The sequence below is a fragment of the Planococcus citri genome, chromosome 3 (genome assembly GCF_950023065.1).
Source record: "Planococcus citri chromosome 3, ihPlaCitr1.1, whole genome shotgun sequence".
NCBI classification, from domain to species: domain Eukaryota; kingdom Metazoa; phylum Arthropoda; class Insecta; order Hemiptera; family Pseudococcidae; genus Planococcus; species Planococcus citri.
The window spans coordinates 71,365,153-71,389,035 of record NC_088679.1 but is presented as its reverse complement, the minus strand read 5'-3'; the positions used below and the strand labels follow the sequence as shown (position 1 = coordinate 71,389,035).

General features: G+C 31.5%; 4 protein-coding genes across 5 annotated transcripts; all 4 read right to left on the bottom strand.

Moving 5' to 3' along the window:
• Positions 1 to 992: 992 nt before the first annotated feature.
• LOC135838857 (low-density lipoprotein receptor-related protein 1B-like) lies at positions 993 to 4,891 on the bottom strand. The gene is made up of 11 exons (XM_065354655.1): positions 4,679 to 4,891; positions 4,403 to 4,531; positions 4,177 to 4,294; positions 3,893 to 4,042; positions 3,687 to 3,794; positions 3,446 to 3,583; positions 3,109 to 3,324; positions 2,851 to 3,016; positions 2,521 to 2,737; positions 2,234 to 2,431; positions 993 to 1,576 (listed from the first exon to the last, which is right to left on the bottom strand). The coding sequence occupies exons 1-11, from the start codon at positions 4,724 to 4,726 to the stop codon at positions 1,265 to 1,267; spliced, it is 1,800 nt and encodes a 599-aa protein (XP_065210727.1). The 5' UTR covers positions 4,727 to 4,891; the 3' UTR covers positions 993 to 1,264.
• A 2,284-nt stretch (positions 4,892 to 7,175) lies between these two features.
• LOC135838859 (vitellogenin receptor-like) lies at positions 7,176 to 11,094 on the bottom strand. Its single transcript, XM_065354659.1, has 10 exons — positions 10,771 to 11,094; positions 10,608 to 10,678; positions 9,431 to 9,568; positions 9,220 to 9,333; positions 9,011 to 9,142; positions 8,724 to 8,939; positions 8,459 to 8,624; positions 8,161 to 8,377; positions 7,870 to 8,058; positions 7,176 to 7,706 (listed from the first exon to the last, which is right to left on the bottom strand). The coding sequence occupies exons 1-10, from the start codon at positions 10,836 to 10,838 to the stop codon at positions 7,296 to 7,298; spliced, it is 1,722 nt and encodes a 573-aa protein (XP_065210731.1). The 5' UTR covers positions 10,839 to 11,094; the 3' UTR covers positions 7,176 to 7,295.
• Positions 11,095 to 15,530: 4,436 nt separating this feature from the next.
• Positions 15,531 to 18,846, bottom strand: LOC135838858 (vitellogenin receptor-like). Of its 2 annotated transcripts, XM_065354656.1 has the most exons (11): positions 18,620 to 18,846; positions 18,459 to 18,529; positions 18,353 to 18,394; positions 17,862 to 17,999; positions 17,657 to 17,764; positions 17,448 to 17,579; positions 17,156 to 17,371; positions 16,860 to 17,025; positions 16,555 to 16,771; positions 16,250 to 16,444; positions 15,531 to 16,074 (listed from the first exon to the last, which is right to left on the bottom strand). In XM_065354656.1, exons 1-11 carry the CDS (start codon positions 18,685 to 18,687, stop codon positions 15,673 to 15,675), a joined length of 1,755 nt encoding a protein of 584 aa, XP_065210728.1. In that variant the 5' UTR covers positions 18,688 to 18,846; the 3' UTR covers positions 15,531 to 15,672. The 2 variants fall into 2 exon arrangements, with proteins under 2 accessions (XP_065210728.1, XP_065210729.1); XM_065354657.1 differs by lacking the exon at positions 18,353 to 18,394.
• A 378-nt stretch (positions 18,847 to 19,224) lies between these two features.
• On the bottom strand, positions 19,225 to 23,780 carry LOC135838866 (low-density lipoprotein receptor-related protein 1-like). Its single transcript, XM_065354670.1, has 9 exons — positions 23,592 to 23,780; positions 23,343 to 23,483; positions 23,142 to 23,253; positions 22,865 to 23,014; positions 22,469 to 22,684; positions 20,774 to 20,933; positions 20,379 to 20,592; positions 20,029 to 20,232; positions 19,225 to 19,837 (listed from the first exon to the last, which is right to left on the bottom strand). The coding sequence occupies exons 1-9, from the start codon at positions 23,643 to 23,645 to the stop codon at positions 19,718 to 19,720; spliced, it is 1,371 nt and encodes a 456-aa protein (XP_065210742.1). The 5' UTR covers positions 23,646 to 23,780; the 3' UTR covers positions 19,225 to 19,717.
• Between the last annotated feature and the right edge of the window lie 103 nt (positions 23,781 to 23,883).

Here is a 23,883-nt window from a genome sequence, read left to right as displayed (position 1 = left end):
ATTTTGATTTTTTTTGCATTTCTGACTCAAATTTTATTTTTAAAAATTCACGAAAAATTGAAAAATGTAATTTAGCTTTTTAAATTTTGGCTAGTGATGTATTTTTGAAGGTATCCACCTACTTATGTTAATTCGATTCAGTGTTGCTGGATTCAAAAATATTTCTGTTCGATCGAATACGTCTTGTTGGAGGTGAAATGAAAAAAAAAATAAAAAAAAATGATGAATTGGTATCAAAGAAGTCGTCAAAGTCCAAAGTATAAGTATCGGGCTCTATTTTTTCATATTCTCTCCACCTGAAAAAAAGGACTTAAATGGTTCCAATTTTCAATTTAAAAAAAATTAAAAACGTTTGGAAGTATACGAGTACATAGATGAGCCAAGGATTCGTGTAATTTTTTGATGATTTCAAAACCGTAAGATACACTCTTCATCATTTCTCCGAATAAACTATAAAAAAACGGACGACGACCCTCCCCCCTCTTTCCTCCTTCGGTCTCATTATCAGCTGGTGCAGTATGTATAAATAATGTACTCTTATGAGTGACTATTTATACCGACTAATCTATTCAGTACCTCTACCTACCTAGTACCTACTATATGACTGAAACGGAAACAAATGGAAGAATATTTATCAATGCTTCGATGCTTGTCAACGTTATCATTATCAATAACTTCTTCCTGTTTTGAATTATTACCTAATTACTGTTGATATCCAATCAGTTCTCGATAATTTTCTGCAAATTTCCTTTTTTTTGGTGGGTGACATCTTTTTTCTCAAGCTGAGGTCACATTTTCGGAGACAATTCGATGATGCAGAACAAATAACTCAAGTAAAGTACTTCCTAATAACTTAAATTTTTAGGAAAAAAAGAATGAAATCCTGAATGGACATCTGGTTTGACTATACTGTAGGTATTTTTCCATAATTCCTCGAGGCTCGAAAACACTTGAAAATACTCGTAAAATAAAACTCTTTCATGATAAATGCAATTTTTTTTTTTTTTTAATAGGTACATCAAGACTAAATTTATATGTAATATGAAAAATAATGATAATTTTTAGAGATAAGCTGCATCTATCTACCAGGAAAACTTGATGAGAATCCATTGCAAGAAATGAGTCAACCAGTGCTGGAAGTTATAAAAAAACAGGCACTGATTGGAATATTACGTGGAAAATATCGAGGTGACAGTGGCAGCTTATCTACATCAGATAATGCTTCGAAAAACTGCATAAAATTAAATTAAATTATGTGGTCAGGTCACCAAGGTGACTTATCAGGATTACTACTACTAACATTCATTTGACCACTTCTGCCAGAAAAGCATTTTCGAATCACATGATAAACTGCAACTCCTGCTAAAAATGCGAATAAAATTGAATACAGCACAGGATAGTTCAATATGAATTCTATGTCACTATCGGATTCAGGTTGGTCGATGGGATTATTACACCAGAATGTAGAACTGTTTGATTTCACGGAATTGCAGAAGCAAGTGTGATTCAAGCCTCTAGGAGTTAATGGACGAAGTAAACACAATCCAGAACATGATCCTTGACAGGGGTTGGGGATCTGGAAATGAAAGAAGCAGATTTTTATATACAAGTTGATTGTACGTATTTGATGCCTGAATTTTCATCTTATTGAAATTTTTTTAGTAGGTAGTAAAAAAATTCCAAGGGTTTGAAATTTGTATTCATTTTTAAATTACTCAACAATTTCTCAAAATTGATTTATGCCCTTTCAGATTCAGAATTGTATACCCAAGTATATTTTTTTATATTAAACAGATTTTAAGTTGTTTTTTTTTTTGAAATTGAAATTTTTAAAAATTTGCTGGAGGCTTCAAAACGGCTTGAAACTACTCCCATCGACTTAGCAAGATGAAATTAGGGTAAGTATTAAGTAAATTTTTACTTTCCAACTTCATTGTGTAAAATTTTGTGGAAATTTCAACTTTCAAAAATTTGTTGGAGGCTCTAGAACTCCTTAAAATAGCTCGAAATAGTTCTCAATCGATTTGAAAGGACAAAAATTAGATACCTACATACCAAATCTCAGTTTTCGAGATAAATTTTTTTGAAATTTGAAATTTTCCCCACTTCTAATTTTGGCTGATGATGTATTTTTTCATCATCTTCCGACTTGTATAGTTTTATATTTTTCCAGTTTGGATACCTCCCTTGTAACTTAAAAGTTTGACGTACCAAGTATTTAACTAGTAGGTACCTTGGTACGTTGTAGAAGAGGATTATAAGCGAATACGTATTTCACAGAAGCTGCACTTTTATCGACAATATGGACTCCGGAATTATTGAATTTTTCCGCACTATGAATCGTACTAGTGCGGGTGCTGAAGAACGTCATTTTTTCAAAAACGCTGAAGGCAAAAATATTCCACGGAAGCCAAAGCCCCGATATCCATTCCTATAATAAAGTAAGATCTACATTATTGCATCTCAAAATAATCGTAAAATTGAGTCCGAAAAACATACAACAGACATGTAGGTACCTACCTTTTTATTTTTACCATTAAATTGAACAGATTTTATCGAAAACTGAACATCAGTTTCCAGCCAATAAACGCGTTCAGTCAATTCATCGACTACTAAAGAAGTAGGATATCGTAGATCTTCGCCTACCAAAACTCGTTCACCAGAACCATCCATTGCAGATCTGAAAATTTTAGATTCTTCGTGCTCGTTGCGTGAACTTATCGTCCAAAACATGAATCTGAAAATATTGTTTTGATCCTGTCACTCATTTATAGCTATTGAACTACCTACGTTGAAATTTTCGTCGAGACCGAAAAGAACACCACCTCGAATAGAAAAATAATCACTTACCCAAATCTAGGAGCCAAACCAACATGATAGGAATCACCCAACGATAAAGATTTCATTTTCATGCAAATTTTACCATCGTTGGTACAAACCGAAAGAGATAAATTGGTGGTAAAATAAATGTTTCCTGTAATCCAATCTACTCCGATCGAATAAATAGTACGAGAATCTAAAAAAAGAAACAAAAAACATCGTGAAATATTTTTCCATGTTGGCAGATAAAAATTCAAGAATTTTATTTCAATTTTAGTAGGTAGGTACCTGATTTCACAATTTCGATCAATTCATCGCTATTTTGGGAAATTTTCAAGATATATGCGGTATTATTTCGACGTACTGCACAATACACGTAATTATGGGCAGCAGTCAACGATAAGCAATTTAATTTGTCTTCGATCACAGTTGTGATATTGGTGGTGAGGTTGAAAGCTTTTATTTGATTCGTAGTAGAATACAGAAGAACATTTTCATGCGATACTTGAGAAAGGAAAAAAAAAGAACGAAAGATACTTAGTATTTTAGTTTTACGAGATTTGATCTACCTATCAAATCTATTCGTTCGTTTTTTGTCATTGATAGGCAGGTACTACGTACTTACCATTACTCCAACAATAACTATTGAACGTAATTTCATCTCTCGAAGTTTGATAATTTTCATCGCACAAGCATCGTTCCTTGTTGAAAAATCGAACACATTTTTGATCACATTTGTTATTCGGATCACAGGGTAAGATCTCTGATGAAGAATTATCAATTCAAAAAATTAAAAGTACGATTTAAGATAGGTAATAATAATTTGGGTACATGAGTATTTTTGTACATGAAGTATGAGCACCTACCTTGGCATATAGGACTACTTTCGTGTTCCTCTGTTGAACAACAAGCACATTGAGGACCATCTGGAGTGGGTAGGCAAGGCTGGGAGCATGTGTTACAGAAGTTTTCATCTGGAAAATTCAATTCAATTTACATCTAATTAATACTAGAACAGTTGGGAATGTTTTTTTTTTAGGTAGATATAAAATTGGAGTTGTGAAATATTTACTATGTTTCAAGCAATCGGTACTTTCATCCGAACAATCATAACAGTTACAATCGTTATCGCATGTGAAATTGAAATCAATACATTTGAGTCCATCTTGGCAGAGAAATTTACCCCTGGTGATCGTACAATCAGCCGTTACCACATCTTTGCCTGTGTAAATTAATTCAAAAATAAATAAATGAGGTGCAAGAATTATACAAAATGCGTTCCATAGCACTCTGCATAACTGAAGAGAAGAGTAAAATTAATTAATCCACATTTACAAATATATTAATCATACGTACCACAATTCATCTCATCTGAGCCATCGCCACATTCTGGGACATTGTTGCAACGACTCGTAGCATTCAAGCATCTATTTCTGTTGCAATTACAAGCAAACGATCCAGGACGACAGGTACCCTGAAAACATTCAGGAAGTAGGTATTTAGTTAATTTTTAAAATTCTTAGACAGATAGCAACCAATTAATTAATATATTGTTTGGTTGGTAGGTATATGCAATAATTACCCGGTTGCAGTCGCTGTATTCGTCACTGGAATCACCACATTGGTTCACACCATCACAAATGAAATCATTACGTAAATAGAAACCATTACTGCATAAAAAATTCTTTGGGTGTGGACTAATGCTGAAGATCTATCAAAAAATTCATAAAATATTTTTCAAATTAGAAAAATACGCTGGGATTAAAGTCAATAAGTAGGTACCTAATTAAATTATTAAAAAAAATCAAAATCAGTTATCCGATCTTTTAACTTTCATGGAAAGAAATTCTTATATTACCTCATCGAGTCCACCAACAATCAGAATAATCACAAAATAATACTTCATGATCTAGACCGTATAGGTATAGGTATAGGTATACCTAACACTTAATTCAAGATTTGTTCAATGAAAAAAAATTAATTAATACTGTTGAAATCAGAAACACGAACTAGGTAAATGACAAATTACAGGAACTCTTCCACATAGAAAGGTTTCGAACTCACTAATCAATATTGTCTCAACGTTCACGTTAGTATATTTGTACCTAGTAGGCAGATTAACTCAACAATCAATGGCCCATTTTGAAACATTAGAATAGGTAACAAAAATGTCATTCTTCGATTTCCAATTATAAACAGAAAACACATTTTGTTTGATTAAAAAGTATGCAGCAATTAGGTATACCTATTCGGAAAAAAAAAACGAAAATAATATTTAGTTTAAGTAGGTAGGTACAATGCAATCATACTTCTTTGTTAATGGTTGATTGTTTTTAGATAGGTGACGTACTTTAAAGCTACCTTTGACATTGCTGATGAGTGCAATAAACGCGGCAGATACCTACCAGGTAGCATGTTAAAAATTGAACAATAGCCTAGATGGCACTCAATGAAATATTATACGCGATTTCATTGTACCAAGTTATGAATTTATAAATATCTACATAAACTTAATGAAATACAGATACACCTACTTGAAGTATTAATTCGTCACATTATTCGGCCAACGAGCAGAAGATGAGATGCAATTCCGAAGATTCCTGGTAAAATTTCACATGAAAACGAGTAGGTGGAAGTAAAAAAATAACGAGTTTGACCACCTGAGACAAGTCATATTTTTCTTAAAAATTAGACAGAGCTTATTTAAAAAAATCAATGTTAGGTACATGAAAATCTACCTATGCAATAGAAATTCATCTTTTCAATAATTTTCAGGTTCACTTTTTTCTAAAGTAGCGTTCTGTAATCATCCCCCTCCTCCCCCCCCCCAATATAGAAATTTATTAAGACACAAAAAAGGGAACAAATTTCAGAATTTTAAATTGAATTTTAAATTTTAATTTCCTTTTTTTTAATTTTCAGTTTTTGATTTAATTTTCTGTTTTTAATTTCATATTCTTTCTATTTGAATTTCAGCTAGTTTTTGATTTGAGTTTCAGAATTTATAATTTCTTTAAATTTTGTTTCATACTGTCAATTTTTAAATTCATTTTCATATTTTTTAATCGAAGTTTTATGGTGTTTGATTCTTTTTTTCAAAATATTCGATTTCATTCACAGTTTTCGATTTCAATTTTAGTTTCATTTGTATGATTTCGTCTTTAAAATACTGTATTTTTTTCAGTTTTTGATTTGATTACCTATTTTCACTTTTCAGCTTTCAATTTTAATTTTCGCTTTTCAGGTCATTTCCTGTAGGTAAGGTAATTGATTTCATTTACAGTTTACTTTGGGAATTCAAAAATTTAATCCTTTCTGCTTTTGATTCAATTTTTACTTTCTCAGAAATTTCAGTTTTATTCACAACTTTTGATTCTATCATCCAAATTTTGTTTTCAGTTCTGGATTTTAGTTTTAGTTTTTTATTTCATTTTCATTTTTTTTTTAAATTCATTCTCATTCATTTTTTGATGAATTTCATTTACAGTTTTTGATTCTGGTTCAAGGCTTTCAGAATTTTAGATTTCATTTTCGTTTTTCAATTTATTGTTGATCCATCTTTTTAAAATTCTCAATTTTATTTTCAGTTTTTGATTTTAATTTTTTAGTTTTTGTTTTAATTTTTGATTTTTGATTATGTTCTAAAATTTCGAGTTTCATTTTCACTTTTCGATTTCAGTTTTAGTTTTGATCTCATCTTTGAGATTTCATTTTCAAGTTTTAATTTCATTTTCAACGTTTCATTTTTGATACAACTTTTAGTTAGGTACTTACCTAATTAGAATTTTCAAATTTAATTTTTGGTTTTTGATTTAAATTTTAGTAGCTGCTAAGTATTTCAAGTTCATTATTCTCAATTTTCCAGTTCTTAGACAAATTTTTTGTTTTCAGTTTTTAATATCATTTCAAGTTTTCGATTCAGATTTTTTATTTTATTTTCAGTTTTTCATTCAATTCAGAACTTTACATTTTTTTAATTTTACGCATACCTTGGGCACATATACGTATCATCTTTTTCACTCAGTGGCCAGTTTTAGATTTCATTTTCAAACTTTGAGTTCAGTTTTCAAAATCTTGAGTTTCGTTTTCAAGTTTATTTTCAGAGTTTTTGGTATAATTTTTAATTCTTGGTTTCATTTGAAAGTCTTTGTTTTCAGATCGTTCAAAGATTTTCAACTTCATTAAGTATTAGGTACCTAATTAGGTTTCAAGTTAATTTTCTGAGGTTTTGATTTAATTTACACTCGATTTTATTTTTTACCTATAATATATCTCACCAGCTAGGTAGGTTAGGTTTCTCAGTCAACACTTTTGACAAAAAGTTTCATGGTTAGAAAATTAAAAAATATAATATTTAATAAAAAGGGAATAGGTACAGGAACAACAAATATGAATTATAGTATTTATACTTAATAGGCCTATTTTAATTATTTTTTACAAAAAATGTCTTAGGTATCTATTCACTTCACATTTGTCTATAATTCAGTATCCATATACTCAGTCAAAGGCATCTGTTCCTCGGCATCTCCATTACGGTTCCAATTCACCACTCTATCAAAATACCTATACAAAACCCTCCTTCGAAAAATGAAATAAATCGAAAAGATGGCTAAGACGATCAGGAAACTGAATATTATAACTAATGAGATCACTTTTAACCATTTGAATCTTCCTTCTGATTGTGGTGATCGAATTTCATACTCGAAATCTGTTTCAAATCGCCATTTAACGTGAGCTGAAGGATTATTACACCAGTGTTTTCTGCTCGAAGATGTCATGTTATCACACATGCATGTAAAATCGATTAATCCTTTTGAAGAAGATGGTCGAAGTAGGCATAGACCTTTGCAGCCTGAATTCTTGCAAGGATTTGAGATATGTGAAAACTGAAAAATGAACAAAAGGTGTAAGTATATTCTTTAATCCTCAATAGATAAGAGTCAGTATTCGTTTTTGGAGACTCAAGTAGATATTCAATAGTTCAGGAAATAGGAGATAGTCATTTTAATATAGGCAAATAAGTAAGTAGGTATGTAAAATAGTACTCACTCTATTGCTTTGTAAAACAGGGTTAAAGGCATATAAATATTTTACAGAAGTTGCATTTTTGTCATGGATGAGTTTCGTATCGGTTTCAAAATTTAATCCAATGTAGTTTTTGCTTTCTTCTGTCCAAAACAAATTGCCTTCGAATTTATTTATGGTGAAAATATGTACCTGCGATCCTACAAACAACGACTGAAACGGACATTTTCATGTTAGCATTTAATTTTATATTCTGTTTAGTGTTATATGTATTAATCATAAATTATCTCGGCAAATGAATTTAAAATTAAGTACCCTCCAATTTTTGCCATTAAACTGTATGGTATGAATTTCGCCAAGATCAGAATCCATCCAGTAAACCTTCTCTGATAATTCATCAACAGTCAACGCTATCGGATGACGTAGATTTCTCCCGTATAAAACTCTTTCATTAGATCCATCCATTGATGCTTTCATGATTCGAGAATGTTGATACCAGTGTTGTACAGATCCTAATGAATAAAATAAAAACCTATAAAAATCATTTTGTATTATTCTAGGTATCAGTATGATGAGATTATTAAGGTAGATAAATATTGAAATAAGAAGGTACCCTGTACGCGGAGCTACACTGAGATGGCACGAATCAGACACAATTAAAGATTTGAGTTCGGCGCAAAATTCTTCTTCTTTGGAACATACACCAAGAGACTGATCGGTTGAGAAATATATGTTACCAGTGATCCAATCAACATCGATGGAAAATATTATTGGCGAATCTGTAAATAGGTGAAATTGAGAAACCTTTAATCCATATTCTTCTATGTACTTAAAAATTAATAGGTAGGTACTTCGGCACCAAACTCCAACATACTTACATGTCTCAATGGTCAGATCCGTCTCACCAGTAACCATCGATGTTTTATGTACATAACCCGTGTTCTTGTCAGCTGTACCATAATAAAAATAATCACCAGCTGCGGCCAAACCTTTACACTCGACATCTTTCCGGAGCACAAATGCCCCATTGGCGGTAAAATTGAACAGTTTTATTTCATTATTGGTAGAATACAGAAGAAGATTTTCGTAAGATACTGAAAAAACAATTCAGAATGCAATAAAATACCTATCCAATCTGCTGAGAACCATGTAAAAACACTGTTACCATCGCTTATGCATTTTTCTCCCTTGGTGTTGGGCACCCCTAGATAATTTTCTCTGCACGAGCATCGGTCTATTCCTTCATACAAGACGCATTTTTGATCACAATGATTATGTTCACCACATTCTTTGAGTTCTAAAGAAAAATTCAAAGTTTATTTTGAAAGAAATGTGAGAGATGAAGTGGAGAATTTTATGTGAGGATTGTTTTACGTTCACATAATAAGCTGGGGTCAGTGGGGTCGCGAGTATAGTTGTGACATAAACACAACGAGCCATGCGGAGAAGGAAGGCAGAAATGATCGCACGTTCGACATAGAGCTTCGTCTGCAAATCGATTCTCAGGTTAATTTGTTTACCATTTTACAATCATCTTACTTTGAAAAAGTGCCATTACACTGGAAAGCAAACACCAAACACTTACTATATTCCCAACACATGTCACTTTCATCCGAACAGTCGTCGCAATTGCATTCATCGTTGCATGTATCCAATAAATCGATGCATTTTCGCTTATCTTTGCACAAGTATTGGCCATTGTGGACTGAACAGGGGACTAAATCTGTTTGAATAACATCCATAAAATAAAAAAAGGTTGATAGGTAAATCAAGTAGGTAGGTGCCTACATAATACCTTGGCTAATCTCATACACAAAAATACTACAGTATTACCACAAGTTACTACACTGGCCTACTTGTCCAAGCCAAGCTTTTTAAAACCCTTTTTCAAAGAAATCATCTCGGTATTGCTAGGACCATTGCTTTAGTTTCAAAGGATACATTTACACAGTCTCGCCATAAGTTCTGACCCTACTTTAAACGCTTCCAACACAAAAACGAAATTTTAAAAACGTAAATTGATTATATATTCGGAAAGTAGATGAAAAAATCTTTAATTTGACTGTATTTAGCTGCAACATGCTGCTCAAGGCGCTTAACAAAACGGGAATGGCAGATGAAACGACAGAAGCCCCACATACGCAAAAAACCAAAAAAAAATTGATCCAAAATTTTTTTTGAAATTTTTTTATACGCATCAAATTTTTTTCACTAAAACAATAATTCTGTGCTCCAGGATCACCAAATTACTATTTTAGTAAAAAAAAATTGATGCGCATAAAAAAAAATCAAAAAAAATTTTCGGTCAATTTTTTTTTTGGTTTTTTGCGTACGTGGGGCTTCTGTCGTTTCATCTGTCATTGCCGTTTTGTTAAGCGCCTTGAGCAGCATGTTGCAGCTAAATACAGTCAAATTGAAGATTTTTTCATCTACTTTCCGAATATATAATCACTTTTACGTTTTTAAAATTTCGTTTTTGTATTAGAAGCGTTTAAAGTAGGGTCAGAACTTATGGCAAGACTGTGTAATACAATGGATAACTATATGCACCTATTTGCTACCTTGTCTGCTCAATATTTAAAATTATTCGTTTTAATCGATAGTCAAAAAAATGTTTTATCATTTTTCAAATATAGGTACACATATGTACTTTGTAACACATTAAGAAGTTGAACATGTTTTAAGTCCGTACCTAAAACAAAATTGTATGTAGAATTAAATTCGTTCACTTTTAAGCAAAAGATATATTCAGGTAATTTTACCTTGTCTCATCGGTGAATATTTGTAGCTCTGTCCACCGACATGTCTGTTTTCTTCACCAGGTAGGCAAAATCTATGTACAAAACATGGAATGATTTAATCTCATCTCCAAAATTCTGAAAGTAGCTTAGAAATTATACATTAGCACAATGTTGAAATATTTACGTTGGAAGATTCTTCGCAGACTTCGAATATACGACATAAAATAGACAAAATATCACTAAAAATCTCATCGATATACTGATTAAGTGTCAAAATTTTTGTAAAAGTTTGATATTTTTTTCAAACATAAATAAGTTGAATTGATACCTAAAAATTATTCAATTGAACACGTCTTGAAAATTCTTATAGATACAACTAGATCGTTGTATTTTTAAGATCAAAATGATGAAGATCATATTTCAACACCAATATTGATTACCTACCATAATTATTATGGTAATTTTACGTCTTAGGTATCAAAATCAAATTGAGGTAGGTTTATCTCACACAAGTCGAAAACGAACCATACAAACTTTTAAACTTGATTTTACATATTATCTGATATTGAACCTTTAAATAGATGTATGTACTCGGTTAGTTGATTACTTTTTAATTTAAGAGGAAATTATTCAATTTTACTATCATTTTTTATCTCAAAATATTAAATTTCAGTTTCCTGGTACAGATCAATGTTCGAGCGATTTGCAGTAGAGTGGATCATTATTTCATTTTGGATTTTCAGATGCGATTAGTAGGATATATAAAGTTGTATTTGGTGGAAACGTATCTTTGATGACACCTATTAAAACTGTAAACTATTCATAGACACGAGATCTGAAGGTGAAGAATTGAAAAAATACATGTACATAAGTATATGATTAATTGATTATGCGGTATATTTTTTAGCAATACATTCGAGGTGGATCACGAAAAAAAAAGTCACAGGATTTCGACCAAATTCAGCGAAGACTTTTATTACGTGAGATATATGACTATGAAAAAATTACCTATAATTTCTCGCTTCAGCCCATACCTAATCTGATTTGGGACAAATAAACCAGGTCTAAAAGGTAGGAGAGTATTTGTATTTGAGATTCGACGATCAAACTACATATATACCTATCTTTAGGACTGTAATTTTTCGAAGTGGTTTTCAACTCCAAAATATCCCCCTCCCCAAAAAATATAAAAATTTTTTAGGACACGTAAAAAAAAAGTGAATAAGCAAACAAATTTCAGAATTTTAAATTGAATTTTCAATTTTAATTTCCTTTTTTTCAATTTTCAGTTTTTGATTTAATTTTCTGAATTTTAAATTTCATGTTCAGTTTTTATTTCAATTTTCCAATTTTATTTTCTCAGTTACTGATCAAATTTATGAAATTAATAATTTGATTTTCGGAGTTTTGATTGTATTTTCTGTTTTTAATTGAAGGGTTCCTTTCCAAGTCGGCCTAAGTCCATTTTTATCATTTTTGAGTTAGCAGCGCCATCTGCTGGTACAGGTCGGTTAACACCTTTATCACCTTGTCCCAACACCTGGCGTTACTTTTTTCGCTCAGGAGCGCTGTTTTGCCCGCTCGAAAAAACAGCTGATTATTCCAAAGTGGCCTAAATCATACATTTTTTAAGAATTTGTATACAAGTGCGGTTGTGCCGGTTTTTTTTTCAAGTTTTTCAACGATTTTCGAGAGACGAAATTTGAAGGTGCTTCGAATGAAATTGTTTCAGAAATGTATTAAATTAATGATTCGTGAATTTTTTTTTTGAAAAAACGCGTTTTTCAGCTCTTTTTCGAAATTTTTAACATCAGATAATTCCAAATGGGCCTAAGTCCACTTTTTCTGACTGTTTGACGCGCTCTGGAGCTGAAAATACGCAAAATTAAAAAAATACCAATACGGTACTTTAAAGCAGAAAGATCAAGCTTCACAACCATATAATCACATCATTTATTATTGAAGCAAAAGGGCGAGAAAAACACTTATTTGTGTTTTTCTCGAAACGAAAAAAATGGACTTAGGCCGACTTGGAAAGGAACCCTTCAATTTCACATTCTTTCTATTTGAATTTCAGCTAGTTTTTGATTCGAGTTTCAGAATTTATAATTTCATTTTCAGTTTCAAATTTTGTTTTCAGTTTTGAATTTAAATTTTAAATTTTGTTTCATACCTACTGTCAATTTTTAAATTCATTTTCATATTTTTTAATGGAAGTTTTATCATGTTTGATTGTTTTTTTTTCAAAATATTCGATTTCGTTCGCAGTTTTCGATTTCAATTTTAGTTTCAACTTTCATTTCATTTGTATGATTTTCATCTTTAAAATACTGTCTTTTTTTCTGTTTTTGATTTTATTATCCCTCATAGAAAATCACTACTAATGATTTCAAAAAACTACTAGCGTTTTTGAAAAAGTTACTAGCGATGCCGAAAAAGTTACTAGCGCTTGTACTGACGCTACTAACGACCAACTCGACGCTACTAGCGACCAACTCGACGCTACTAGCGACCAACTCGACGCTACTAGCGACCAACTCGACGCTACTAGCGACCAACTCGATGCTACTAGCGACCAACTCGACGCTACTAGCGACCAACTCGACGCAACTAGCAACCAACTCGATGCTACTAGCGACCTACTCGACACTACTAGCGACTGACTCGAGGCTACTAGCGACCAAATAAACACTACTAGTGACCAGCTCGACACTACTAGCAACCAACTCGACACTACTAGCGATCAGCTCAGCACTACTAGCGACTGACTTGATGTTGCTAGCAAATGATTTAATGCTACTAATGACCATGCCAACAATACTAAGATGAAGCGGACACTACCAAGAACTGATGCTACTAACATGCTACCATTTAACATTTCAATTTTTTGCCTAATTGATTGTGAAACTATAGAAATTACATATATCCTAAAAAAAAATGAAGAATTGTCAATTGTCAGGAGCTTTTGTTGTGGCTTGCTGAGTTGTTCGGGGCCCATTTATATTTTTAAAATTCGGATGGGGAGGGGAGGGGAGAGGAACGGAAAAAATTCCATGATTTTTGGGAATAAAGCCTAAATTCCAGTTGAAAAATGAAAAAAAATTTGAGGTACCAGCCCCCTCGGAGGGGGAGAGGAGGGGAGAGGAACGAAAAAAAGTACATTTTTGCGAATAAATCCTAAATTCCAGTCAAAAAATGAAAAAAATTTTTCGAGGTACCAGCCCCCTTGGAGGGGGGGACAAGGGTAAGAGGACGAGGAAGGGTCCATTTTCGCAAAGAAATATCGAATACCTGTGTATGATATCCATTTAATTTTTATCTAGAAATATTAACACACCAAAAACTCAGTTTTAATTTTTTTTTAAAATCATCAAACTTGAAATTTTTTAAAGTCCAGAGTGCTAAAAAGTGCATATAAATGTTTCAAACACCTCATCTTCCAATTTCCTCAGTGGCCTAGTTGGTTAGGCAGGTGACATAGAGAGTGAGAGGTTGCAGGTTCAAATCCCACCCCAGGGACGACATTTTTTTTGATTTTCAAAATTTTTTGGGGAGAATTCGTTGTTCTAGGAGGGTCTACGAGTAAATAGCTGACATTAACTTGTTTTTGCCATGATTTTCAGTGCAAAATGCTTAAATTTGCGCGTGTCACTACTATTGACAAACGTTATTAGTCATTAGTAACGTCTGTCAGTAGTAGTGACGCTAAGTACTTGCCGAAAAAGTTACTAGTGTTTTTTTTTTTTAGTAATGACGCTAGTAGTGATTTTCTATGAGGGATATTTTCTGCATTTTTCAGCTTTCAATTTTAATTTTCGCTTTTCAGGTCATTTCCTGTAGGTACATAAGGTAATTGATTTCATTTACATTTTACTTTGGGAATTCAAACATTTAATCCTTTCTGTTTCTGATTCAATTTTTACTTTCTCATAAATTTCAATTTTATTTAAGTACAACTTTTGATTCTATCATCCAAATTTTGTTTTCAGTTCTGGATTTTAGTTTTAGTTTTAGTTTTTTATTTCATTTACATTTTTTTTCAAAATTCTTTTTCATTCGTTTTTTGATGGGCTTAGAAAGAATTTTAACACTTTTGATTTCATTTTCAGTTTTTGATTCTGGCTCAAAGGCTTACAGAATTTTCAATTTCATTTTCGTTTTTCAATTGTTGATTCATCTTTTTAAAATTCACAATTTTATTTTCAGTGTTTGATTTTAATTTTTTGGTTTTTGCTTCAATTTTTGGTTTTTGATTCTGTTCTAAAATTTCGAGTTTCATTTTCACTTTTCAATTTCAGTTTCAGTTTTGAAACTTTTGATCTCATCTTTGGGATTTCATTTTCAGGTTTTAATTTCATTTTTAATGTTTCATTTTTGATACAACTTTAGGTATTAGAACTTTCAAAATTAATTCTTGGTTTTTGTTTTGATTTCAATTTTAGTAGCTATTTCAAGTTCATTATTCTCCATTTTCCAATTTTTAGACAAATTTGAAAATTTTTTGTTTTCAGTTTTTTGTATCATTTTAAGTTTTTAATTTAGATTTTTTATTTTATTTTCAGTTTTTCATTCAATTCAGAACTTTACATTTTTTAATTTTATGCATACCTTGGGCACATACTTATCATCTTTTTCACTCAGTGGCCAGTTTTTGATTTCTTTTTCAAACTTTTAGTTTAGTTTTCAAGTTTATTTTCAGAATTTTTGGTATAATTTTTAATTTTTGATTTCATTTGAAGTCTTTAATTTTAGGCTTTGTTTTCAGATCGTTCAAAGATTTTCAACTTCATTAAGTATTAGGTACCTAATTAGGTTTCAAGTTTATTTTTTGAGGTTTTGATTTAATTTTCACTTGATTTTATTTTTTACCTATAACATATCTCACCAGGTAGGTAAGTAAGTTTTCTCACCATCAGTCAACACTTTTGATGAAAAGTTTCATAGTTAGAAAATTAAAAAAATATGACATTTAATAAAAAGTGAATAGGTATAGGAACAAAACAAATGAATTATGGTATACTTAGACCTATTTTAATATAATTTTTTACAAAAAAATGTCTTACGTATCTATTCACTCCACATCTGTCTATAATTCGCTATCCATATACTCAGTCAAAGGCATCTGTTCCTCAGCATCTCCATTACGGTTCCAATTCATCACCCTATCAAAATACCTATGCAAAACCCTCCTTCGAAAAATGAAATAAATAGAAAAGATGGCCAAGACGATCAGGAAACTGAATATTATAACTAATGAGATCACTTTTAACCATTTGAATCTTCCTTCTGATTGTGGTGATCGAATTTCATACTCGAAATCTGTTTCGAATCGCCATTTAACGTGAGCGGACGGATTATTACACCAGTGTTTTCTGCTCGAAGATGTCATGTTATCACACATGCATGTAAAATCGATTAATCCTTTTGAAGAAGATGGTCGAAGTAGGCATAGACCTTTGCAGCCTGAATTCTTGCAAGGATTTGAGATCTGTGAAAAATGAACAAAAGGTGTAAGTTTTCTTTAATCCTCATTAGATAAGAGTAGATACAGGCAGGTAGGTACCTATTCTTTTTTGGAGACTTGAGTGAAATATGAGATAATCATTTGAACGTAGGCGGATAAGTAAGTAAGTAAGTATGTAATGTAGTAGATATATACTCACTCTATTGCGTTGTAAAACAGGGTTAAAAGCATATAAATATTTTATGGAAGTTGCATTTTTGTCATGGATAAGTTTCATATTCGTATTGGTTTCAAAATTTAATCCAATGGTGTTTTTACTTTCTTCTGACCAAAATAAATTGCCTTCGAATTTATTTATGGTGAAAATATGTACCTGCGAACCTACAAACAACGTCTGAAATGGAAATTTCATGTTAGCATTTAATTTGATATTCTGTTTAGAGTTACCTAATGGTCATACTAATCATAAATTTTCTATAGGTAAACGAATTTAAAATGAAGTACCCTCCAATTTTTGCCATCAAACTGTATAGATTGAATTTCACCGAGATCAGAATCCATCCAGTAAACCTTCTCTGATAATTCATCAACAGTCAACGCTATCGGACGACGTAAATTTCTCATGTACAAAATTCTCTCATTGGATCCATCCATTGATGCTTTCATGATTCGAGAATGTTGATACCAATGTTGTATAGGTCCTAACGAATAAAATAAAAACCTATAAAAATCATTTTGTATTACTTTAGGTATCAGTATGATGAGCTCATTAAGGTAGATAAGATATTGAAATAGGATTAGGAAGGTACCCTGAATGTGGAGCTACACTGAGATGGCAAGAATCAGACACAATTAAAGATTTGAGTTCGGCGCAAAATTCTTCTTCTTTGGAACATACACCAAGTGACTGATCAGTTGAGAAATATATGTTACCAGTGATCCAATCAACATCGATAGAAAATATTATCGGTGAATCTGTAAATAGGTAGGTAAAATTGAGCAACCTTCAATCCACATTCCAAAGCTGCTTAAAAACGTATAGGTAGGTACCTTGGCACCAAAGATACCTATTTACTTAGGTATAGGTAAACTTCAACACACTTACATGTCTCAATGGTCAGATCCGTCTCACCAGTAACCATCGATGTTTTATGTACATAACCCGTGTTCTTATCAGCTGTACCATAATAGAAATAATCACCAGCTGCGGCCAAACCTTTACACTCGACATCTTTCCGGATCACAAATGCCCCATTGGCGGTAAAATTGAACAGTTTTATTTCATTATTGGTAGAATACAAAAGAAGATTTTCGTAAGATACTGAAAAAAAAAAACAATTCAAAATGTAATAAAATACTTATCAAATCGTCTGAGAACCATGTAAAAACACTGTTACCATCACTTATGCATTTTTGTCCCTTGGTATTGGGCTTCCCTCGATAATTTTCTCTGCACGAGCATCGTTCTCTTCCTTCATACAAGACGCATTTTTGATCACAATGATTATATGGATCACATTCTTGGAGTTCTAGAGAAAGATTCAAAGTTTATTTCGAAAGAAATGTGAGAGATGAGGTGAAGAATTTTATGTGAGGATTGTTTTACGTTCACATAATACGCTGATTTCGCTACTAGTATAGTTGTTACATAAGCATAACGAGCCATGCGGAGAAGGAAGGCACAAATAATCGCACGTTCGACATAGATCATCATCTGCAAATCGATTCTTAGGTTAATTTGTTTACCATTTTGCAATCATCTTACTTTGAAAAAGTGCCATTAGCCATTACACTGGAAAGCAAACACTTACTATATTCCCAACACATGTCACTTTCATCTGAACAGTCATAGCAATCGCATTTGTCGTTGCATGTATGCAATAAATCGATGCATTTTCGCTTATCTTTGCACAAGAATTGGCCATTGTGGACTGAACAGGCGACTAAATCTGTTTGAATAACATCCATAAAATAAAAAATGATTGATAGGTAAATCAAATAGGTTATAGCTGGGTACCTACATAATACCTTAGCTAATTCCATACACAAAAATACTACAGTATTACCACAAGTTACTACACTGGCCTACTTGCCCAAGTCAAGCTTTTTAAAACCCTTTTTAAAAAATAATCTCGGTATTGCTAGGACCATTGCTTTAGTTTCAAAGGATACATTTAATACAATTGATAACTATATATGCACCTATTTGCTACCTTGTCTGCTCAATAGGTATTTAAAATTATTCGTTTTAATCAAAATTCAAAAAAATGTTTTATCAACTTTCAAATATAGGTACACATACTTTGTAACACATTAAGAAGTTGAACATTTTTTAAGTCTGTACCTAAAACAAAATTGTAGAATTAAATTGGTTCACTTTTAAGCGAAATATATTTAGGTAATTTTACCTTGTCTCATCGGTGAATATTCGTAATTCTGTCCCCTGACATGTTTGTTTTCTTCGTCAGGTCGGTAAAATCTATGTAAAACATGGAATGATTTAATCTCATTTCCAGAATTCTGAAAGTAGCTTAGAAATTATACATTAGCATAATGTTGAAATATTTACGTAGGAAGATTCTTCGCAGACTCCGAATATACGACACAATATAGACAAAATATCACTAAAAATCTCATCGATATATTGATAAGTGTCAAAATTTTTGTAAAAGTTTGATAGTTTTTTCAAACATAAATAAGTTGAATTGATACCAAAAAATTATTCAATTGGACACGTCTTGAAAATTCTTATAGATGCAACTAGATCGTTGTATTTTTAAGATCAAAATGATGAAGATCATATTTCAACACCAATATTGATTACCATAATTATTATGGTAATTTTACGTCTTATCAAAATCAAATTGAGGTGGGTTTATCTCACACAAGTCGAAAACGAACCATACAAACTTTTAAACTTAATTTTATTATCAGATATTGAACCTTTAAATAGATGTAAGTATGTACTCGGTTAGTCGATTATTTTTAATTCAAGAGGAAATTATTCAATTTTACCATCATTTTTTATCTCTCTCAAATTATTAAATTTCGGTTTCCTGGTACAGATCAATGTTCGAGTGATTTTCAGTAGAGTGGATAATCATTTCATTTTGGATTTTCAGATGCGATTAAAAATTGAAAAAATATATATGATTATGTGGTATATTTTTAGCAATGAATACATTTGAGGTGGATCATGAAAAAAAAAAAAAAAAAAGTCAGAGCATTTCGATCAAATTCAGCGAAGACCTTTATTTTGATTTGAAAGTCCCTCAGAAAAATTTTTAGTTCCAAAGGTGCCCCATGGATGTGAGATATGACTCTGAAAAAGTTACCTACGTATAATCTCTCGCTACAGCCCATTCCCCCATTCCTTATCTGATTTAGGAAAAATAAATCAGGTCTAAAAGATAGGAGGGTATTTGTATTTGAGATTCGACGATCAAATTATCTTCAGGACTGTAATTTTTCGAAATGGTTTTTGACTGAAAATGAATTTTTTCTGACAAATTTGGTCAAAATCTTCCAAAAGTTTTTTTTTTTTTTTTTTTGCAAACTAGGTAGATATACTATCTACTTTAAAATAAATTGCATCATAATAATATGCTATATTTTTACATACACATGACAAAAAAAAATTATTCTCGAAAATATGATAACGACTACCCTATGAAGGAATATATCTCTCTAAGCAAGTGGAGTTCAAACTGTTTGACGAAGATGGACGTAACACGCATAGATCATCGTCTGATTCATTGCATGGATTCGTTGAACAGGGATTCATCATCTGAAATTGAAATAAAAGATGTAAGATTATAAGTATATGTACCGAAGTATTTAAATTTCGGTAGGTCTAGGTACTCGTTGGTGTTTTCTTTTTGTTTTTTTGTAGAGTGTCTTATGTGGCAATTTTTTTTTTTGTAGGCTCTGGATTCTGCACTTAAGATGGGTAAGTTCAATGAACCAATAAACACTTACTTTGGCAATCTTATTCTGAAGAGGATTATACGCATACAGCCACTCGATTGAAAGTGTTTTGACATCCGCATAAAATGGAGTAAATTCTTGCGAGCCTTCCAAGCTGGTAATTTTATTGTCTTGATTTTTAGCGAAGAGTACTTTGTTTTGGAGAACTGTGATGGATGCTGTTGAATTATTTCCTCCGTGTTCCACAGATTTTATCTGGAAATATAATATTTAAGCTATGATATATCGTGCTTATTGATATGTTGGCTTATATAGCTAGCTCATAACACCAGCATTGTAACGCCCTGCTTCACTGTTTTCAAAATGATCCTCAGATTAATTAATAGGTATTATTGACTCACTAGTTGATCAGATCCTCCAGTATATCGAATAGAATGTATTTTATTTTCTTGCTTTTCCAACCAGTACAATGTTTCAGTTGATTCATCTACTGTTAACGAAACAGGATCAGAGAAAGTTCCATCGACTGCGATATCTTCTTCTGTTCCGTCCATACCGGCTTTATAAATGAATTTTTTATCACCCTGAGAAGCTCTTCGCGTAAAAAATAACATTCTGCGAATGTACGAGTAGGTAAGCATTACTTATTTATGTACTTTTCATCAATTAAATTTACCTAAGTACTTAAATATACCATAAATACTTGCATACACCTGCCAGCCTATCAGGAAAATTATGCTGTTTTGATATGTATTATGAATACGTAGCTAAGTACAAATATTTAAATGAAACTAACCCTGATCTGGGAGCCAAAGCAACGTTGCTTGCATCACGAGACATCAGAATATGCTCGCAGCTTTTTTTATGCTCACGTGTACAAACCAAAACCGCTCTTTCGGTTGAAAAATATATGTTATTCGTGATGTAATCAATGGAGACTGAAGTGATGGGCTCATCTAAAGAATATAATGAGAATTAAAATCATTTCAAGATAGATACATAATTAGATATAATTACTGGAGCTCTAAACTTCAGTGAATCGACATTTTCGTTGAGAAATCAATCTCAAGAATTTCTGAATTTGTTCAAAGTAATATCTACTTTATTTCAATGTAGTAGGTAACAAAGGATTTAAAAAAAAAAAAAAAACTTTATAGAATTATTTGTACTTGCGCCTAGCATAACAGAATTGAAATTACAAAATGTGTAAGTAGATTAGTTTGCCGATCCTGGAAATTGAAGGAGCAAAATTATAGGTCCATCATTTTTCATAGTTTCGAAAAACACACAAAAAAATCCTTCAATTTTGGAAGGTACGAGTATAATCTCAAAATTGAAGGGACTACGATTGATTAAAACTTTTCAGTTATTCTGCTTACAGTAGGTAGCCTTTCTTTGAAGAAAACCCTTCCTATTGTCCCCCCCCTTCCAATTTGATTGTTCTTTGATTTTTTTTAACGTTCTGGGGACCTTATAAATGGGGATCAATATTGTTTTGAAGGGTCCGAGACATTTTTTAGAAAGTGATCGGATTATTAACTAGAATTGGGAGATCCAAAAAGGTTTAAAAAGAAAATAATTTAATTTTGAGAAATTTCGACACAGAATGAAAAATTTTCAAAAACTTTTCAGTCATCAAATTTTATTTACTCCATATAATAATATATCTTTTTTTTAAAATCGATTTTTGAACCCTGGGGACACCGAGAAATAGCAAAGTAAATCAAGTCCAAAAAAAAAAAAAAAAAACTGAAAAATTGAAATTTGTTCATATCAGCTCAGATGTATTTAGCAAGAGATGATAGGAAATTTCCCACGAAACGTTTCTGAAAATTTCTGGGAATTTTCAAATCCATTAATTTTTTGTGGAAATTTTTGATGAATGAAAGTTTGTTGTAAATAGCAAGTTTTGAATTGAAAGAATTTTTTAAATGTCATTTTCAAATTCCAACTGACATTTCTTCAAACTAAGTATGGACCACCTCATATTTTGATTTTTCCTTGAGAAATGAATTATTTAGAAAAATTTTATTGGCAACAATGAGACATTTTTGGGTGAATTGGATTTTTTTTTTTAATTTAAAGAGCAAGGCTCTTATAGGACAAGTTTTTAAAACTTGAATCAAAACAAAAAAAAAATATGAAATGTTTTCCCCATAAAATTACTTAGGTACTTCTCTACAATAATTTCATTATGTTTTTCATTTTTAATCCAGTTTTAGTTTTTTACAATTTTTTTTTACAATTTTTTCGTCATGAATTTGTAAAAATTCGCAGTCCCCATAAATGTCCAGAAACTAACCGTGTGAAATTTCCTATCATATCTAGCTATATACCCACCTACGCTGATATGAACAAATTTTCAGTTTTCAGTTTTGTTTTTTGGAGTTGATTTACTTGGGTTTTATAAAAAAGAAAAAAATTAACAAATCGAATCACCATTTGGCATAATGCACCATTTTGAATACCTACAAAGTAAAGTAAAACCTACTCCATTGCAAGACTTCACTCGTGTTTTTAGAACTGATCGAGATCTTATAAAGGCGTCTACTGTCGTCTTGATATTTTGTAAAATAGATATAATCGTGTGCGGCTGTTAAAGTGGCAACTTCTACCAGATTTTCAATTATATTGAGGTGATTTGTTGTTAAATTCAGAACCTTGATTCTGCTCGGTGTCGAATAAACGAGTAAATGTCCATGAGGCACTGGAATTTCATAATACATCAATTAAAATAAAGTAAAATAAAGGTTATACCTACAGACAGATCAAGTTGTGGTGATGAGAATTTCGAAAGAAGTAGGTACCTAGATACCTACATTTTGAAAATTTCAACTTTATTTGTTGTCGGTACTGTACTTACGAGTAAGTTAAATAAAATACTAACCAGTTTTTGTACAATTTTCACCCTCATCAGAACAATCGAAGCAGTTGCAATTATCATCACACGTGTATTCCAAGTCTAGACATTTGAGTTTATCATAGCAAAGAAATTTTCTCTCGTGGAAATGACAATCATTAATTCTGACTTCGTTTCCTGCAGAAAATTTTGGCAATATTAAAATTTGGAATAGGTACATATATTTATCAAATCTTATATCTAAGGTACCTAATATAGAATTAAACAAAATGTAGGTACTAATAACAGGTCATATCCTAGTTACCACAACGGTGTTCATCAGAACCATCTGCGCAATCTTTGATCGTATTGCAATAAGCAGTAAAATTCAAGCAAGTTCTATCTCCCACGCATTTGAATTTTCCAGGTCCACAAATCTAAAATGGTTTTTGAATATTCAACTTGAAATTTAATATGCTCACTATACGTTGTTCTGAATCTTATTAATTGTAAAAAAACATTTTACTTTGTCACAAGCACTGAATTCATCACTTCTATCCCTTTCGCCACAATCAGTGTTATTTCCATTACAAATAGATTTACCAGAGATGTACTTTCCATTAGCACAACGAAAGGTTTTCAAATTGTTCAAATTGGCATAGTTTATCTAAATAGATGATAATTCAGATGATGTATCCATTTTTCAGATTAGATACCTACAATTTATTATAAATTATTGATCATAATATATTACTGTGTTGAGAGACTTACGTACATCTGCTATTGCCAAAAGAAATGAAAAAACAACACAAATATTTTCCCAAATCATGGCAACATTCAAAATAAAAAATCAAATCTGTAATTCACTCGACAAAAAAAGTAGGTCGGAGTAAACTTTTACAAGATACAATATTATTATTTCTGTTATTTAAATGTTTAAATACAAACTCCGCATCCGCTTGGACCTTCTGTATGGTGATAAATACAATAAGATAAGTAGGCTCTAAAATACTGTTATCAAAAAATTATCGACGATGACAGCATGAAAATGAAACATTCAGTTTTTA

Excerpts from the sequence above, each read along its gene's own strand:
- LOC135838857 (XM_065354655.1), bottom strand. The coding sequence starts at position 4,726 with ATGAAGTATTATTTTGTGATTATTCTGATTGTTGGTGGACTCGATGAG. Across the intron at positions 4,295-4,402 it reads AATACAGCGACTGCAACCGG|GGTACCTGTCGTCCTGGATC; the intron begins GTAATTATTGCA and ends GAATGTTTTCAG. Across the intron at positions 4,043-4,176 it reads CTCAGATGAGATGAATTGTG|GCAAAGATGTGGTAACGGCT; the intron begins GTACGTATGATT and ends TAATTTACACAG.
- LOC135838859 (XM_065354659.1), bottom strand. The coding sequence starts at position 10,838 with ATGAGATTTTTAGTGATATTTTGTCTATTTTATGTCGTATATTCGAAG. Across the intron at positions 9,334-9,430 it reads TGACATGTGTTGGGAATATA|ACGAAGCTCTATGTCGAACG; the intron begins GTAAGTGTTTGG and ends ATCGATTTGCAG. Across the intron at positions 7,707-7,869 it reads CTGTTTTACAAAGCAATAGA|TTTTCACATATCTCAAATCC; the intron begins GTGAGTACTATT and ends TTCATTTTTCAG.
- LOC135838858 (XM_065354656.1), bottom strand. The coding sequence starts at position 18,687 with ATGAGATTTTTAGTGATATTTTGTCTATATTGTGTCGTATATTCGGAG. Across the intron at positions 17,372-17,447 it reads ACAAAAATGCATAAGTGATG|TATCTTACGAAAATCTTCTT; the intron begins GTAACAGTGTTT and ends TTTTTTTTTCAG. Across the intron at positions 16,445-16,554 it reads TTGATGGCAAAAATTGGAGG|ACGTTGTTTGTAGGTTCGCA; the intron begins GTACTTCATTTT and ends TTTCCATTTCAG.
- LOC135838866 (XM_065354670.1), bottom strand. The coding sequence starts at position 23,645 with ATGATTTGGGAAAATATTTGTGTTGTTTTTTCATTTCTTTTGGCAATA. Across the intron at positions 23,254-23,342 it reads AATTCAGTGCTTGTGACAAA|ATTTGTGGACCTGGAAAATT; the intron begins GTAAAATGTTTT and ends AAACCATTTTAG. Across the intron at positions 22,685-22,864 it reads TGAAAATTGTACAAAAACTG|TGCCTCATGGACATTTACTC; the intron begins GTTAGTATTTTA and ends ATGAAATTCCAG.